At 44.1% G+C, this 19,622-nt stretch overlaps 1 protein-coding gene across 1 annotated transcript; it reads left to right on the top strand.

The window, feature by feature from the left end:
- Nucleotides 1-1,495: 1,495 nt before the first annotated feature.
- WDSUB1 (WD repeat, sterile alpha motif and U-box domain containing 1) lies at nucleotides 1,496-18,840 on the top strand. Its single transcript, XM_069982773.1, has 11 exons — nucleotides 1,496-1,546; nucleotides 4,264-4,671; nucleotides 6,492-6,676; nucleotides 10,374-10,463; nucleotides 10,594-10,687; nucleotides 11,852-11,885; nucleotides 13,082-13,122; nucleotides 13,577-13,683; nucleotides 15,294-15,473; nucleotides 15,559-15,696; nucleotides 18,170-18,840. Exons 2-11 carry the CDS (start codon nucleotides 4,274-4,276, stop codon nucleotides 18,346-18,348), a joined length of 1,446 nt encoding a protein of 481 aa, XP_069838874.1. The 5' UTR covers nucleotides 1,496-1,546; nucleotides 4,264-4,273; the 3' UTR covers nucleotides 18,349-18,840.
- The last annotated feature ends 782 nt before the right edge of the window (nucleotides 18,841-19,622 follow it).

The following is a 19,622-nucleotide window of genomic DNA, read 5'->3' as shown; positions in this document are numbered from 1 at the left end:
GAACTGTTAGATGGCTTACAGCTTGCTCAGCCAATCAGAGCTGAGCAACCTGAGTCATCTGACAAAGGGAGGCTGGCTTAACAGGGCTTAGGCCCGCCTCTCTCTTGATGATGTCATTGTGACAAAATGGCTGCCACAGTCATTAGGTAAGAATGAGTTTACTTCACTTCCTGGAAGGGGGCAGATAGGTGATTGAAGCATATTACAAAGATATATAACTTTGTAATCTGTTTCAATTACTGGGAAAACACTTTTCACTTTAGTACCAGAAAGTGCCAGAGATTTGTATTTCACTTCTATTAAAAAATCTTCCAGTACTTATCAACTGCTGTATGTCCTGCCGGAAGTGGTATTTTTTCCAGTCTTGAGAGCAGATGTTTTCTATGGGGATTTGCTACTGCTCTGGACAGTTCCTGACATAGACAGAGGTGGCAGCAGAGAGCACTGTGTCAGACTGGAGAACATACACCATTTCATTCAGGACATACAGTAGCTGATAAGTCCTGGAAGACTCAATTTTTTTTTTTTAAATAGAAATACATTACAAATCTCTGGCACTTTCTGGCACCAGTTGATTTGAAAGAATTTTTATTTTTTTTCATGAAAAAAACCTTTAATTCATACCTTTAATGGTGTCCTCACAGCAATTCCCTATTTGTGCCTACCTCTCTTCCTAAGGAAATGGACCCCCATGTTATTCTAAAATCTGAAAAGCCTTATAGACCTTGAGAAACTGGGTTAATGGGGAAACTGGTCTCAGCTTCTAATCGGAAAAGCTTTTGCTGCAGTCACCATTAGGGGGAGCTTAAGAGCTGACTGAAGACAGATTTCTTATTGAGCCCAATCAGAGCTATACGTTAGCTGCAGACGGGCAATGTGCAACAATTTACCAAGAGGACTACTAATATTTCTAGCAGTCTTCTCAAGGTGGTGTTTGGGATTACTGCAGAAAATCATTGCCATAACCCATTTCTGGGGTCACATAGTCCGATGGGGTTCAGGCATTGGATTTAAAACTCTTTTATACAGGGTCAGTTCAGTTTCTCCAACGAAATGATCGCAGAAAACGACTATTGTCCATAGTGCCAGTGACGTCAGTCTATGGGGCAACAAATGGGAAGTCTGTTTGAGAAAGATCCAACATTCCCATATAGTATGGCCGGGCATATGCATACTGTCACTTAAAGGGGTCTTCCTTATCGATACTGTAGGTGCATTTAGAAACAAGAGTGTCCTAGGCAAAACTTATTTCAAAGGGAGCAATAAAGAATGAAATATATCCTTTAAATGTAAATTAACATCCTATTTGCTCTATATCTGAAAAATTATCTATTAAAAATGCCAAAAAACCTGAGATTTCTAGTGAAAAAATTGACCATAACTATGACCCTGACAGCCTGCCTGCTGTGTTTACTGCCAGCACATAAAGTCACATGACCCACACAGGAGCAGCACCACGTGACGAGCAGAGTGGGGTGACGTCACCTCCGTAGCCTTTGCTGCTCCGCACGCCCCGCCCCCTGCCGGTCAGGACGCGTTCTGTCAGGTGAGTGCTGTGTGGACTTGGGGTCCGGACTGTCCCACCTAACGACACAACAGGGGGGGTGGCGAAGGGAGCGGGTTAAACCCATTCATTCTCTGAATATATGTTATTTCCGGGTTAGGCTGCATTGAATGACTGAGCTGATTATAAACATCTACGGGCTGTATTATTGTGTATTACGTTATCAGTATTCCATTTTTTTTTAAACAAGCGACCCCCCCAGGCAGCCTCAGGAGTGGGCAGCTCCAGTAGGCCACTTCATACCACATGGAGCTTAGCTGCTCATATTGTTGCTAAGCAACAGTGACATGGAGTTGGTAAAATATGAGTAAATGAATAAATCACAGTGAAGTCTATGGCTTCTTCACTACTAGTGTCCATTATGCTGTTTGCATAGAGCAGCACAGTGATCTATGCTCTGAGGCCCTGGAGCCATTGCAGAACTACAACTCCCAGCATGCCTAGGCAGCCGACAGCTATTTGGACATTCTGAAAGTTGTAGTTTTTAATACAATACAATGGATCAATGTTCTCCAAGCCTTTGTCTCTTGTAAAACTACAACTCCCAGAATGCCCGGACAGCCTGCGGCTGTCCGGGCATTCTGGGAGTTGTAGTTTTACAGCAGTGTGAGGTGTACAAGTTGGAGAATACTGATTCATTGTATTCAGTGAAAGGAAACAGTGCTGCTATTGTTTTGCCCCTCGGCGTAGCTCTCTGTCCGGTCAAATGGCGGCAAACTCCCACAGAATGCGATATGTAAGCCACGCCCCTTTTCCACTGCAAAATTGTCATCGCATGAATAAGTGCATCCCTGTATATTACACTAAGCATGTATATCCCGTATGAGGTTCACTGGAAACCCCAATAATGTTACCTGGACAGTCAGCGCTATACGTCCCGTCCTTTAAAGGGAACCTGTCACATTAAACATGGCGTCTGACCTGCAGGCAACGTGTTATAGAGCAGGAGGAGCTGAGGAGATTGTATTTTATTCATATACCTCTCTGTTTTTTCTGTGCTTCGGAGTCCAGTGGGCGGTCCTACTCAATCACCACCTTTCCTGTATGAAAGTGATTGCAGTCTAGACCAGGGGTGTCAAACTCAAATACACAGTGGGCCAAAATTAAAAAATTGGACAAAGTCGCGGGCCAACCATGATAATTATTGAAGCGCGAATGCAGCGGTCCTGGCACTGTCAGTGATGTGATAAATTGCTATGATATGATTAAACCCCGACCCATGTAATAGCCAACCCCCCAATATTGCCCCATGTAGTAGCCAACCCAACCAAAATTGCCCGACATAGCCAGCCCTCCCAGTAGTGTCCAAATAGTAGCCAGACCCCTCCCCCAAGTGTCCCATATAGTAGCCAGCCCTCCCCCATAGTCTCCTATAGTAGCCTGCCCTCCCCAATAGTCTCTTATATAGTAGCCAGCCCTGCCAATAATGTCTTATATAGTAGCCAGCTCCCTATAGTCTCTTATATAGGAGCCAGCCCCCCCCCCATAGTCTCATATAGTAGCTAGACCTCCCCTGTAGTCTCATATAGTAGCCAGACCTCCCAGTAGTCTCTTATATAGTAGCCAGCCCTCCCCCATAGTCTCTTATATAGTAGCCAGCCCTCCCCCATAGTCTCATATCTAGTATAGAGTTCAGTGGGTGGTCCTACTCAATCACCACCTTTCCTGTAGGAAAGTAATTGCAGTCTAGACCATCCATTGGCTTCATTCTATGCTTCAGAGTCCAGGGGGCGGTCCTACTCAATGACCACCTTTCCTGGATGAATCTCAATAAAGTGATTGCAATCTAGACCGTCCATTGGACATCATGCTACGCTTCAGAGTCCAGTGGGTGGTCTTATTGGTGACTGACATCTATATCCTATGGAAAGTAATAGGGGCATGGCTGTCAGTCAGCTGTGAGACTGCCCACTGGACTCCTAAGCTCAAAATAAGCAGGGATTTAAAACAATAGAATACAGGTTATACAGAATATTTCCCCCCCAAAATAACCTCATTGACAAAATAAATATATATATATATAAAATTATGCATCCAGATAAACATGTGGCTGCAAAACTCTGCATGAAGACACTGGGCCTTACCACAAGGGGGTGTAAAGGTGCTTCTCCTGATGCTATAGGACAGACTCTCAGAGGCTACTTTTGGGTGTTGTATCTTTTGGAGCGAGATTATCTACTGACGGACATGTCTCCATAACGCACTGAAAGACTTTAAGGGGGTCGCATCATTGGGCTGAGAGAAACGCTCATCTTGGGATAATGCCTTTAATATGTGCCCTCTTGGGGATCAGCTGATCTCAAGGGAACCCTCTGACGCCAGCACATTTCCTCTGCAGGGATGCCTCAGGGGAAAAGTCATATTACATTGCATGCACTGAAATGTATTGTGTACAGGGTAGCATAAAGATGTATCGGGAGTCCTGTAGGGGATACCTGTATGCCGCCCCCCCATATTAGTATTTTTTTAGGTGGGTGAAGGGCTTCTGAGAGACGAGGGACAATGAGAGGTTTCCTTACAGTATAAAGTTTTGTCTCTATGGCCTTAGCTCATTATCTGGATGGTGTGATACGTGATACACATTCACCTGGGCTCCAGGCGTTGTCATGGAGTGGATGAAGCGTATATAACTTACAAGTATACAGGAGTTACTGTGGATCCTATAGAAAAGGAGCTAACCCATATTACTTGTATTCCAGATTGGGTAAGATGGCGGAACTAATCCGGACGCTGGCGGATCACATAGACGATGTAAACAGCTGCTCCTTCTCAGACTCTCTCCTCGCCACATGTTCCTTGGATAAAACCATCCGGGTTTATTCCTTAGAGGACTTTAAGGAGGTGTCCTTCTCACCGCTGCGAGGACACACGTACGCCGTTCACTGCTGCTGCTTCTCACCCAGTCAGACCGTCCTGGCCTCATGTTCAACAGATGGTAACACCATTCTTTGGAATATGTGTAATGGGCAGATGCTGGCGTCTTTGGAGCAGCCGAGTGGCAGCCCAGTCAGAGTCTGCAGGTTTTCACCAAGCTCCATGTATTTAGCATCAGGGGCGGCGGACGGCTCTCTGGTGCTGTGGAATGTTTCATTATTGAAATGTCACAGGTAGGTGTCCTGGATGGATGACCCAAACCTCATGGTCTATTTTGAACCTGGTGCATAGAAATTTGCCTTTAATGTTTATGAAAATTTTTGCTTACAAGCCAATATACAAAGTCACATTGGCTTTCATAGTAGTGTCTGTTTCTCCTAAAGCAGAGGAAGGGAACCTTGACTCACCAGCTGTTGCGAAACTACAACTCCCATCATGCTAAAGCTAAAGCTTTGGCTGTCCAGGCATGATGGGAGTTGTAGTTTTGCAACAGCTGGAGTGCCAAGGTTCCCTACCCCTGGCCTAAAGTCTACCCTGTTATATCCTCCATGCAAGCTCCACTCTAGTGTTGGCTCCCAGTTAGTACAATCAATAGAGATGAGCGCAACTGCTTGAGTCCGATCATTCGACATTACCGATGACTGAAGAAGTTGGATGCAGCCCTGGGGAGTCCGGGAAAACATATATAGGGCCATGTTGGATGCATTCAGCTTCTTCAGCCACCAGTAATCAAATGCCTAATGATCAGACTTGCGTATGCCCCAGTTGCGCTCATCTCTAACAATCCATGATCTCAACATAGATAGACTGAAACCCCTAAAAAAGTTAGGTATGTCTCAATGTCAGTCTCTACAAGTTTCTCCCATTATTGTTGGATCATCAGGGGACAAACACTGGGGAGAAAAAACTCCACTAGTGCTACTCTGGATTTGTGAATTACCTCATTTAGGGTTTATAATTAAAGACCTCCTGAACATTAAAGAAGCAGTTCACAAAAAAATATTATTGCCAGACCCCCCCCCCCCCGGTAGATGCTGGAACGAATACTCACCACAGCCAATTGGTGTCCCGCGGCACGGCTTCGTTCAGATACGGCGCATGCTCACTTCTGCCTCTGCTGTGATTCCTCTTCTCTGTCCTGCGATTACGCTGGAACTCACACGCTTCCATGCATTCTCTATGGAAGTGTATGACTTCCGGCATTCAATTACAAGACAGAGAAAAGGAGTCACTGCAGAAGCTGAAGTGAGCGTGCGCCGGATTTGAACACTGCCGCAGGACTGGAACGAAGCCGCGCCGCGGGACACCGATCAGCTGTGGTGAGTATATGTTCCAGCGCCTAACGGGGGGGGAGGGGGGTTGAAGGTGTTGTGGGGAGCAATAATATTTTTTTGTGAACTGCTTCTTTAGTATTTATACAATATCTATGTCCTTACTGCATCATGTTTTTGCTTTGCATTGTATTGCCCTCGATGATCATACAAGTAATGTGGGAAACATGTTGGGACTGACGATCCTCCTATGCAGATTTTTGGTTCGCAAATATAATTTGGACAATTTACCTTACTTTTGAAAGCTTTTGAGGTTGTTCAGATTGTAATGAATACGTGTTATGTTTGTTGGTCTATTGCTTATTAGCACACTCATTGTGAATAGAGATGAGCGAACCTGGAGCATGCTCGAGTCCATCCTAACCCGATCGTTCGGCATTTGATTAGCTGGGGCTGCTGAAGTTGGATAAAGCCCTAAGGTTGTCTGGAAAACATGGATACAGCCAATGACTATATCCATGTTTTCCACATAGCCTTAGGGCTTTATCCAACTTCGGCAGCCACCGCTAATCAAATGCCGAAAGTTCGGGTTCGGATGGACTCCAGCATGCTCCAGGTTCGCTCATCTCTAATTGTGAAGTATATTTTTTTTGTACTTGTTTTGTGAAAGGATTGTTGCTTTACAGCATATTGTTCATTGATGTATACATAATGTGTTTCTGTAAGCTTTGAGCATATGATGAGACTTCTATAATGACTCCTCAGTTTCTTCCTCCCTGCAGGTCAGGCCTGGTGAAGGACGGCTCTCTGGTGGCTTGTGCCTTCTCTCCTGGTGGAAACATAATCATCACTGGATCCTCGTGTGGGGACCTGACAGCCTGGGATGAGAACATGCGATGCTTATACAATGACAAAGCTCATGATCTGGGAGTAACATGCTGCGACTTCTCCTCCCAACCAGTAACAGGTGAGAACACAGGAGCTACAGGTAGCCATGTATACTCTGATATGGAACTTCATTATCACAGCGCACGTCATAGGAGATAAGGAAACCACAGTGGGTTATGTAATGAAACTGGTTTCCAGCCTCGTGTAGATAAAGCTTAAAGGGGTAGTTCATCAAAAATAATTTCTTTCAAATCAACTGGTCGCAGCAACTGCTTGAGTTTTGTAATTTACATCTATTAAAAAATCGAAAGTTTTCCTGTTCTTTTCAGCTGCTGTATGTCCTGCAGGAAGTGGTGAATTTTTTACAGTCTGGAGAGCAGGAGAGGTTTTCTATGGGGATTTGCTGCTGCTCTGGACAGTTCCTGACATGGACAGAGGTGGCAGCAGAGAGCTCTGTGTCAGATTGGAAAGAAAACACCACTTCTTGCAGGACATACAGCAGCTGTAAAGTACTGGAAGACTTAAGATTTTTTTAATAGAAGTAAATTATAAATCTCTGCCACTTGCTGGGACCAGTTGATGTGAAAGAAATAAAAATTTGGTGAACAACCCCTTTAATCATTGTACAAGTAATAAAACAATTGTGTGTATGGCAGCTATCAGATTCAAGATCTCTGCTGTCTGCAAATGGAAGCAGCACTGTTTGCATTCAGAGGCTGGAACCCTGTACAAATCCAGTACTGAGGAATACACAGGTGGAGGTTTGTTACACTTGTATCCAGAGCTGAACACATCGCAGCAATAATCTCTTCTCGATGATTCATTACTATATATCAGTGAAATGTATCTGTTCAGAGGAATCATAGCAGAACATTGAGCTAGTATATGTTTTAAAGTTTTTTAAGAATATACGTGTTAGAAAAAAAATGATAATTGTGTGTAGCATTTGGCCCGGGATCATTGAATTTGCAATGAATTTTCGCGATCCCCAGTTCGGACGGTCATGTGGCCGTCAGGGTCATGTGACCAGAGTAAGATGGTGCTGGATCCCTGTTAGTTTCACTGAATTGTTGAATGTGCATGGAATTCTCGTAAAAGACAGCCCGCTCAGTCATGTGACTATTAGGGTCACGTGACTGGAGTAAGATGGGGCCGGATCCATGTTGAATCACACCACACCAGAATCCTATTTGTTTCTTAATTTACCTATATATAGTGATACTAGGGGACTGCTCACTTTTCCCTGAGGAAGTCTGAGTGACGGAACGCGTGGGATGCTTTGTCCTGACCCACCATGTGACCGCTATACTGTTTGTATTACATTATTTATCCTTTGTACTTACTCTTGTTGCACTTGCACTTTTTTATTATGATCCAGTAAGTTTTGCACTGTATCAACTATTATACATGGGGCACTGATGTAACCAGGGCTGTGGAGTCGGTAAGCCGCGTCTCCGACTCCTGAATTTTATCAGGACCGACTCCCGACTCCTTCATAAATGGCCAGTCAGATACCAGGGGAGTTATTTATCACACTGGCTCAGCAGCTTCTCCCTAATGTCCTACATGAATGAGGAAAGATATAAAGCAGCTTCTCCTGTGTGTGCAGTGTGTGCAGTGGATGCAGCCAGTCTCCAGCCTCCATGTCCTGAACTACTCACAACTAGATGGAGCAGGTGGTCTTTTCCTGCTGACAGTCTTCTATGTTTCTAACTAAATATTCACCATACACACAGAAGAACTGCTAACAATGCCAGATCCCTGTGATAAAGAGGTCAGCCATAGTGATATAGAGGGGTCACTGTGGGTGTTGGGGCACGCCATAGCGCGCGCGCACACACACACACACACACACACACACCGCTGCAGCCATAGCTTACACACTTACTTACACACACACACACACACTACCTGCTGCAGCCATAGCACACACACACACCGCTGCAGCCATAGCTTGCACACACACACACACTACCTTCTGCAGCCATAGCACACACACACACCGCTGCAGCCATAGCTTACACACACACACACACACTACCTGCTGCAGCCATAGCGCACACACACACACACACACACTACCTGCTGCAGCCATAGCACACACACACACAGCCTGCTGCAGCCATAGCACACACACACACACCGCTGCAGCCATAGCTTACACACACACACACACACACTACCTGCTGCAGCCATAGCACACACACACACAGCCTGCTGCAGCCACAGAAAACTGAAGAAAAACGCCACATTGAGGTTATTGAGGTACAGAGGTTACAGCTACACTACTTATGTCTTCTCCTCCTCCTCTATATTACACAGGATATCTTCATATTACACTGCTGCTCATATACAGTCATCCAGCATCCGGGAAGAGAACAGCACAGATCTCCCCCCACACAATGGACTCTTCCAGCTCAGAAACAAACTGCCAAATAGTGACCGACAACTATATATTTTCAATATATATTGATGAGCAAAACTTATAACTTAAAACTTATAACTTAAAATCATATCAAAACTCAATTCTAAATTGTTCTAAGATTTTTTTTTTTTAAAGCTGGAGTTGGAGTCGGTACATTTTTTTCCGACTCCGGCCAAAACTAGTTCCAACTCTGACTCCACAGACCTGGCTGTATTCATTAGTACTTTATACCTTTCACTTTTCTTATTTTGATTTATTTTGTGTATGGTATAAGATGGTTGTGACTGCCACGTTAAATATTGTATGGGTGGGTCTGGGCTCACAGCCATACCATGACCGGTGTGATACTTGGTTTTTAAATGTTTGCCCCTTGCATTGATGTAAATAAAATTAGCTCTATATATGAATTATTTGTGAGGTGGAGTCCACTATTTTTCAACCCTTCTCATTTTTTTTTCTCGGTCAAATAAAACGTTTTTGTTATTTATAATATATAAAAAGAAATATAGAAACAAAATGTAATAAAAAAGAAAGATTAAAAAAAACACTGTGTCACACCCTGGAAAAAACAAGCCCTGAGGGGAAAAAAAAGGTTGTTTCCCCCCCCCCCCCCCAGGTTTTAAAGTAGTAATGCACTGTATATACTAGGTATCGCTGAAATTGTAATCACCAGCAGAATAAAATGAACATGTTATTTATACTTCACAGTGAACTCCATTAAAATCAAAACCTATAAATTGTGAAATCATGTTTTTTTCTATTGCACCCCACAGATATATATTTTTTTACATTTTCCAGTGTTTTATATGGTACATTACATAAAGCTATCCAAAATGGAGCTATTATCCTAAAACACTTTCATACGACTCGGTGGTGGTCTGACTCTTCCCCACTGATTAGATGAATGAAGGGTTGTCTCATTCACTTCAATGGGACGGGCTGCAATGGCAGGTACAGTTACTACACATGCTCATCTCTAACATGGAGGTGTTGTCCACAGGACACAGATGCCATGTTTTCTTTACACCAGTAGTTATAGTACGTATATATATATATATATATATATATATATATATATATATATATATATATATGTATGAGGTGTGGATGATAACCGCCACACACTATGGAGATTTATCAAACATGGTGTAAAGTGAAACTGGCTCAGTTGCCCCTAGCAACCAATCAGATTCCACCTTTCATTCCTCACAGACTCTTTGGATAATGGACTCTGGTTGCTAGGGGCAACTGAGCCAGTTTCACTTTACACCATGTTTGATAAATCTCCGCTATAAGCTCAGTACAATACACATTTAGCAGCTTCTCAGGTTTATATTTTTCTCCTCTTTAGACTCGAGAGGCAGCGAGTGCTACCAGATGGCGTCCTGTGGGCAGGATAATGAAATCCGTATCTGGTTGATGTCTTACAGGCCCGAAAAAGGTAATAGGAGTCCCATTTATTTTATTTATCATTTATCACTATAACTGAATGTATCCACCATCTGTATTCATCACCATAGAGCTCAGCGTATGCATTGTATCAATTATCTCTATCTGTCTTTATAATAAAGGTTTTGACATGAGATGCAAGTTAACCCTTAGTGGACATTCAGCTCCTGTCCTGTCCTGTGCGTTCTCCAGTGATGGGGAAACCATTGTCTCTGGGTAAGCAATGTAACATGGATGGGAGAGGTTGTGTTGAGGTTCTCTCATTGTCTTCCCTTCTCTATCATATGTGAGATAGGGAAATGGGGTTGTGAGACAAGGAGTGATGGTCTGCAGGGCGGTGTGGAGTATGGGAGGGAGGAGACGCTGGGGAAAGTAATCTATAGGTCTCCATTCATAGCTCTGGATACCAGACATGCTGGCAACCTCCCTAAAGAACTGGGGCAGGGGGTTAGTCACTAGAACCTGGGGATGCAGAATATCTCTCTCTTTTAAAATAAAAGAAACTATATCATGCTAACCAGGCTGGAGTCCCCGCCTGTAAAAGGGAATCTGGTTTGGGTAGTATGGAAGAGTTCTCCTCCTTCTACATCACACGTGTCAAACTCAGGCCCTCCAGCTGTTGCAAAACTACAATTCCCATCATGCCTGGACAGCAAAAGCTAAAGCTTTGGCTGTCCAGGCATGATGGGAATTGTAGTTTTGCAATAGCTGTAGGGCCTGAGTTTGACATCTCTGTTCTACACACTTTTTTTTTTAAGGGTATATTCACACGGGCGTCTCGCATAAGAAATCCGCAGCTAATCCGCAATACATATATTATTAATAATAAGAATAATATGTGTATTGCGGATTAGCTGCGGATTTCTTATGCGAGACGCCCGTGTGAATATACCCTAAACCCAAAAACAATAGGTTTAGAAGTTTTTAATGTAGTTTTGCAGAAGGACACTAGATGGCAGCAGACAGTATATCTTTCAATTCAAAAAGCAAAATGTAAGGCACAAAAGGACTGGAAAATCTCATGTTTATAGGTTTGAGTTCTCAGTAGTTAATGCCTTTTATGTTTATAGATTTTAAGTTACTCTTAATCATGTCCAAATTTAAAAAGATATAAGGAAAACTTTAGGGCTGCCATTATAGTGTCCAAAAGTCACCCGGCCTGCCCAAGCAGTCACTCAGGAGATATGTCACCTGTCCTGTATATTGTGATACATTGTTATTACTCGTATGACCTACATAGAATAACATGGTGTTCATGTATAGTAATGTGTAGGATATAATTGTTACATGTGGTGCCAATCCCAGACATAAGATCCGAGCAGATTATTACTATACTCATGTCTGTCTGAACATTCACCGCTTTACTGTTCTATTGTGCAGGTCTGTGGACAAGTCGGTTATTATATTTGGAGCAGTAAGTATTTTATATTTTAAGTCATTTAAGTCCTTAAAGGGTATGATTACCGTGTCAAAGCAATGATAGGAACACTTCCAGTCTGTGTTGAGGGCAATATCGCTAGGTTGAAAGCATTAAGGTTATTCCAAATAATTCCTTTACTTAGCTGAATGAATACAATAATGTTTGCACTTCCCCTAGGGGGAGCTCATGTACGGATATGTACAGTTCCCACTAAAATCAGGATTAGGCTTCATTCACACCTGCATTGGGGACTCCGTCACAGAATTAATTGATAGAACTGGACAAAAATTAAATTCTGCATGTAGTATTTTTTTTTTTTACCTGGTTATAATCCAGTAATATAATGGACACCAATGGAAAACCCAGTGAATTCTATTAAGTCATTAGGGTTTACTAGGCTCCCTTGGTGAACCTAACCTTAGCTGTACAAAGCTGGATGCAGGGGGACATTTACTGTACAGTTGTATTCCCATTTTGAAATATATATCACTAGGATGTGCTCTATGCAACCTCTGGGACCCGCTCCCATCCTGAGAATAAAGGGGATGTGGCGCTGTCCCCCTGTGCAGTGTTGCTCCCAGTTACCTGTCTGTGAGGGGCCCCTAAATAAGGCCGCGCTACAGCCCCCTGCACAGCCAGATGGCTGGGGTATTGCTGTGTATTACAAAAACAGGACTAGATCAGCCTTACATCTCCTTTACTCTCTGGATCAGGGAGGGTCTCAGAGGTTGGACCCCCCACTGATCATATAGGTGATGCAAGAACCATTATTAGAGAATCTGCCGTATCATCCATGTCTAGCTATCCTATACTGTTAGCTGGGTGGTCACCACCATGAGAGTTCTCAGGTTCCTGCCTTGTTGACAGCTGATGTGCTCATCCACTTGCCCTGAGAACGGATGACCTGACTGGTGACCCCCGCAGTCTCTACACTCTTTAGCATATTGGACTGTGAAATTAAGGGCAGCGATTGCAGGTGGGAAGGGGGATGCAGAGATCACAGATGCCCTTCAGGAACAGCACAGAGGTGCAATAGCTCAGTAATGGAGTTTAGATGATATGTGCTCTTGCTATGTATGGATCCAGTATGTCTAATGTTTAGCATGAGCCACCACTTTGGCAGCACTAATGTTAATGTAATTGGGTCAGAGCGTCTCACTGAACTGAACACTTGGTTTTTTTTATTGTAGAAAAACGGCTGCATGCTGAATATCCTAACACATCACAATCGGTGGGTAAGCTTTACGGAGCTGGTGACCCTATAATCTGTACATGATTTTGTGGCGTTGCATAATTCAGAACTGTATATAATAGAGGTAATATAGTACACTAGTAATCTTGTATGTGCGGAGGATGTCCTGTGCAGTGTACACAGCCGTACCCGATGTAGCGCAGGGCGGGTGGATGTCTCCAGCTCTGACCCTGGCATGCTTTACTGTCAGGTCAGGAATGTGCACTAGGTGCATATTATAAGCTACAGGCTCCGCTGCCAACAGAGAAACAATGAGACACAGTGTTCTGTATATGTCATATTTTCCGGTATTGTGAAAGAGCAGCTCATGGGATCCAGGTAAACACGCGGACATGGCCCAGAGCAGCCCCCTTATTGCGTCCTCATAGCCTATGCCAGGGTGCAGCATTGTGTAAAACCATGTAATATAACCAGCTTAGCGTCTCCTCCCCAGGTATGTGACGGCCTGTGCACTAGCTCCAAACCAACCTCTGCTGGCCACAGGGTCCATGGACAAGACTGTAACCATCTGGAAGCTGGGGCAAACAAGTCATTCACCAGGCAAGTTCTTTCCAGCCGAGCTCCAACCTATTGTGTTGTTCCCATAAAATGATTCCACTTGTATATGAGAAGAGAGCACTTCATTACAATGTACCTGGAAAACACTATGGGGGACATTTATCAAAGGGTGTAAAATTTAGACTGGTGCAAACTGCCCACAGCAACCAATCACAGTTCCTCTTTCCTTTCAGCACTGCCTAAAGCTGAGCTGTGATTGGTTGCTGTGGGCAGTTTGCACCAGTCTAAATTTTACACCCTTTGATAAATCTCCCCCTATGTTCTAATAGAGCAGGAATGGGAAATCTTCGGTCCTCCAGCTGTTGCAAAACTACAATTCCCATCATGCCTGGATAGCTAAAGCTTTGGCTGTCTAGGCATGATGGTAATTGTAGTTTTGCAACAGCTGGAGGGACGAAGTTTCCCCATTCCTGTGATAACATTTTCACCAGTCTGCGGCTGTCCAATTGCTACAAAACCACAACCTCAAGCATGCCCCAACAGCCAGAGGCCAACTTAGAGGAGCATTCCCATGTTATAACTAGGCTTGATCTAACATGAGAAAAAGCTAGGTTCAATCGAACTCGAACCTAGCCGGACCTTCCGCATTTGATTGCTGATATCTTCACTGTCCGTGAGGAAGGAGGAGACATCCTGGGGACCGCTTGGAATTCCGGGATACAGCCTATTACCTAGGCGGAATCTATGAATTCCTGGCGGTCCCCGGGATGTCTCCTCCTTCTGCACGGACTGTGAAGACATCAGCAATCAAATGTGGAATGGAGAAGCCATTTACTGTTTATCCCGGCACAGCAGGGACCAGTAGCCCTGGTCCTATTCAGGCTGGGCCCTTGCGCAGCTTGGCTAGGGAAGGAAAACATGATGGGAATTGTAGTTTTACAACAGCTGGAGAGCCGCAGATTTCCTGTTACTGCTTTAAGAGGACATATGTCTTGTATTTGATGATTTCATGTGGGTCAGCATGAGGAGCAGTCATCCTTACAACTAGGGATTAGTGACTGGATAGTAACATTTACTGAATCAGCCATCAACTTGTCTAGTCTTGTTAAAGTAATTCTCCTTTCCACATGTTCCGATTCCCCAGAAAAGTCTGGATTGACACCGTTCTAAGAGACCTCAGTCTGATTTCTGACTTCTCTCGGGAATCTGAATACTTGGGAAAGCAGAACAGTTTTTTCCATTCTAAACTATTACATTGGATGAATCTCACTGAACGGAACATTCCTAATACTTGATTCCTAATAAGTGTTTGCAAAAAAAAAGAATGGAGCAATGGCAGATCTGATCATTTCCAACAATTAGCTGGCCCATACCATTAAAGGGATTATCCAGGCTTAGAAAAACATGGCTGCTTTCTTCCTGTCCTCAGTTTGGGTGTGGGGTTTGAAGCTTGGTTCCATTGAAGTGAATGGAGATTAATCTAATACCACATACAACCTGAATACAGGAGTGGCGCTGTTTTTGCAAGAAAGTATCTTTGTTTTTTCTAATCCTGGACAAACCATTTATAATGTTCTCTCCCACCCTCGTCTGCTCATGTAGAAATCTGAAGTCTTTACATTTAGCTTATAGTGGGTTATTTCATGTTTCAGCCACCAGAATCAAAAGGAAAACCGAGCTTCATATTGAATCATGGACGGAGGACGATGTCAGGTCGTGGCTTGCCAATGAGAGCCTGGCGGAGGTAGAAGAACATTTCAGCGCAAACAACATTGATGGCAAAGAATTACTCGGCCTCACCAAGGACATTCTGCATCATGATCTCAAGATAGGTATGATGTAATATGCATGAAGACGGAGGTCGGGTTATGGCCAAAGACTTGTGACCGGTTCTAATTCTAATTATTTACTTTGCAGAATCCTTAGGGCTGAGGAATAAGATTCTAAGGAAAATTGAAGAACTGAAAAGCAAAATGAAGTCTTCTTCTAACATCCCTGATGAATTCCTCTGCCCCATCACCTGTGAAATAATGATGGACCCGGTCATTGCATCAGGTAACATGAATCAGCCTGATTTCAGGGTTATAGTCATGAACCAGGGATCGCCTCCTCCTAGACTTCCATCTGGTCACATAAGGAGTTAATTTATTTTTTTCAGGCAACCAGGAAAACTTAAAGGGAAAAGTTGTCAGCTCCAATTAATTAGCGAGTCACGTTCCCGATTCCGCGCTTCCTATTTACACATGAAAGCTTTCGGCCGACCAGGGACTTCTGAGAGCATCTTAGATTATTCCTGTGACAGATCTGTGATGGAAATTCACTAAATAATTTCAGACTCGCATTGATGGGCGATTTGCACAGGACTACTTTTCTCTCATCAAATGCTCGGGATAGAAAATACGCCGTGACAGAAAGTGCAGTTTTATTCTTAAATATAGTTTTATAGCAGGCGGATGACAGATATCGTATATAAATGTACCGTACGGATTCATGAGAGGTCACTGTGTTAAATGGACCGGCTGCATTGTGAGTGGGACCTCTTGTCCTATTAAAGGGGAGTGAGATCAGCAGTGTTATGGCTCCAGGGTACAGCAGATCTTAGCTCTGCAACTACTGGGTATAACTACAGGGGGTGCAGAGGTAGCAGTCACAACGGGCTCTGGTGATGAGGCAGATGACACCAGTAATATACATGGCACATGATTGATAGACATGATAGTTACAGATTTTACCCGGGGCCCATAATCTAAAAGTTGCACTCCTGCTCTATAACCGTTTGTTCTGAGTGGTTAAAAACTGCAGCGGCCTTAGGGTACTATTAGACGGAACGATAATCGGTCCGATTCAGCCGATTATCGTTCTGTGTAATAAAGACAAGGATCAGCCGATGATAGTTGTCATCGGCTGATTGTTGATATAGGTTCTTACCTATAATTGTTTACGTGTAATAGCGGTGCGCGGCCGCCGACTGACGATATACATTACCTATCCAGACTGCAGGGCTCCTCTTCCTCTGTGCTTCCCCCCGGGTCCGCGCGCTCCAGCTTCAAAATGGCCTGTGTCAGCTGACAGGCCACTCAGCCAGTCACTGGCCCGGACCGCCGTGGCCAGTGATTGGCTGAGTGGCCTGTCAGCTGACACAGGCCACTCTGAAGCTGGAGCGCGCGGACCCGGGGGGGAAGCACAGAGGAAGAGGAGCCCTGCAGTCTGGATAGGTAATGTATAACGTTTAAACAAGGGCTGCAAGGACATCGGTAACGATGTCCCTGCAGCCCTTGTTAAATGATTATCGGGCCGTGTAATAGGCCCAGTAAACGAGCGCCGGTTTACATTTATTATCGGGCCCCCATCGGCCCGTCTAATACTACCCTTAGGCTACTTGGCTTGTTTAGGTGACTTAAATGTACTTCACCTCAATTGAAAATTCAAGACTTTGTTATGTTGTGGTTAAGAATGAGCGAATTTACAGTATTAAAGCGAATCGCTTTGTTAGCTCGGCAGTCAGCTTATCAGCTTTATGCTTATAAACTTCATGCTGCTCCTCTCCTGGTGCCTGGAAAAGCTTGATCCAGTCCTCGGAAACATCTCACTGGGAAAATAGCTCAAGCTTTTCCAAGCACCAAGAGCAGAGCGCCACAGAGTTCAAAAGCAGCAGGGTGATAAGCCTGTAGTAAGAAAACACAATGCATTTCAATTTGCCACATGTTCTTATTCATGGCATGGGGGTTTAGTTATCTGAGTGGTGTATGCCATGAATACGTTTGACAGTTTAAAACACGTTGGCATTTCATTTGCGTTTTCTTGTTAGTGTCAAAAAGTTAATTCTTGAATTATTTAAATGTGACTCTCTACCCACAATCTGTCTCCTCCCCCCCCCCCCCCCCAAGACTGCTTGTACCTTCGGATAGCTGCTTTTAATCTAAGCTCTGTCCTGGGGTCCGTTCGGCTGGTGATCCAGTTATTGTCCTAAAAAACAACTGTTAAACTTGCAGCGCTGTGTCAAATTGGCGTGGCCTAGAGTGTCTGTGTTTAGGCTTGCACGTGCAGTGTTCTTACAGGTGATGAATAGGAGAATACCTGCCTGGGGCATTCCTAATGATGAGGAGAGCGGGGAGAGATGGAGGGTTGGTGCAAGTCTAATGCACAGACACTCTAGGCCACACCAATTTGACACAGGGCTGCAAGTTTAAAAGCTGTTTTTTAGGACAATAACTGCATCACCTGCCAAGCGGACCCCAGGATAGATCTTTGATTAAAAGCCGCTATCTGATGGTACAAGCGATTTGTGGGGGTCAGAGTGTGGGTACAGAGTCACTTTAATCGATTTGGAGAAGCGGGGATTCCTTATTTTAAATCCCATGTACATCCATCATGTGTTGTGCCTGGGGTATCCTGCATGCTCTGGACATGACTGCAAATTCTCTCTGTGGATCACTCAGTGATGTACATATAATGGCGCCCCAGTCTCATTCTGGTATCAGATGCCTATATACCATATATTTATTGTGATTTTATTCCTAAAATGCAGATGGATACTCCTACGAGAGAAAGGCCATTGAAAACTGGATCAGCATGAAGAGAACAAGTCCCATGACCAATCTTCCTTTAGAGAACCTTCTTCTCACACCGAACAGGACATTGAAAATGGCGCTCAACCGCTGGCTAGACTGCAGATCAGAGGAAACAGTCAATCTGATTTCATTGTAACATTAACATTTATTTACCTATGGGAAACATTCCTTACTGAAAGTCTGCAACTACTCTGCCACACCTGAATGTGGCGCTACACTGCAGAATGCACATGTGGAAGCTGTATGTCATGCTCAGCCCATGATATGACCTGCGGTTGTAAGACATATTACATAACCCATCTAGATGATTTGCTCAGTGGGTAGCAAGGCTGCCTTGCACCACTGGGGTCTTGGGTTAGAATCCGGTAACATCTGCATGGAGTTTGTATGGGTTTTCTCCAAAGACACTAAAAATATACTGATAGATTAATTGGCTTCCTATGGCAAGTGTGTGTCTGAGACTGGGAAATGATATTGTAATCCCCAATGGGGACCTATAATGATATGAGTGATCACTGATTGATATGGGCTGACATGTGACACTGTCCCTGTAAATTACAACTACGTTGCTAACCTGTATTTATGTAATATTAAAGGGGTATTTCCCCCAAAAAAAATAAAATGTTCCCAAACCTAGCTGGTCTTACTCATCAAGTCCCCCTTAGTATTTTGAGCCGTCTCCCGTTGGCATAGTGTGGGGGGCTGCAGGTGAACTTAGGGGTGGGGGCACACAGTGCCAGTGATCTGGGGGGAGGTAGGCAGTTATCAGCAGCAGCTGTCAGTGTCCTCCTTCACTTCAGTGGGCAGGGTTAGAAGCGCCAACCCAGCCCATTGAAGAGACCGAGGACACGTGATCCTGACACAGAGGGTGGGGGCCAGGAGTAGAGATGATCGAACATCGGAAAATCTTAGTTTCTACCGAACTTGAACCTTCCACATTTGATTCCCGATGCCTTCCCGGTCCGTGGGGAAGGAGGAGACAGCCCGGGTACCGCCTATTACCTAGGCTAAATCCCGGAATTCTAGGCGGTACCGGGGCTGTCTCCTCCTTCCCTACGGACTGGGAAGGCATCGGGAATCAAATACAGAAGGTTCTACAAGGTTTGAGTTCGATAGAACCTAAAGTTTTCCGATGTTTTATCATCTCTATCCATAGGGTTCAATATGGATCCAGGTGAACTTCAACAGACCTATGTGAGGTCCGGGTTCTCGATGCAACTATAAAAGTATACAGAAAAGACATAATCATGTAACCTACAATCAGTATCTATCAGTAACCATTTATGTAGGTTCCTACCTATGAGTAAGGTGGATTTTACCACACTTGGTTTAGCAGGGGTGCACATCTTTGAGCTGTTGCATAACTACAATTCCCATCAGACATGCACACTTTTTGGCTATGCAGGCATG

Source organism: Dendropsophus ebraccatus, chromosome 9, assembly GCF_027789765.1.
Source record: "Dendropsophus ebraccatus isolate aDenEbr1 chromosome 9, aDenEbr1.pat, whole genome shotgun sequence".
In the NCBI taxonomy this organism is placed as follows: domain Eukaryota; kingdom Metazoa; phylum Chordata; class Amphibia; order Anura; family Hylidae; genus Dendropsophus; species Dendropsophus ebraccatus.
Note: the sequence above shows the minus strand (reverse complement) of the source record. Positions and strands in the feature narration are given on the sequence as shown.

Bases quoted from the DNA above. Each gene is read 5' to 3' on its own strand.
- WDSUB1 (XM_069982773.1), top strand. From the start codon at position 4,274: ATGGCGGAACTAATCCGGACGCTGGCGGATCACATAGACGATGTAAAC. The intron at 10,464-10,593 runs GTAATAGGAGTC...TTTATAATAAAG, and splicing joins GTCTTACAGGCCCGAAAAAG to GTTTTGACATGAGATGCAAG. The intron at 11,886-13,081 runs GTAAGTATTTTA...TTTTTATTGTAG, and splicing joins CGGTTATTATATTTGGAGCA to AAAAACGGCTGCATGCTGAA.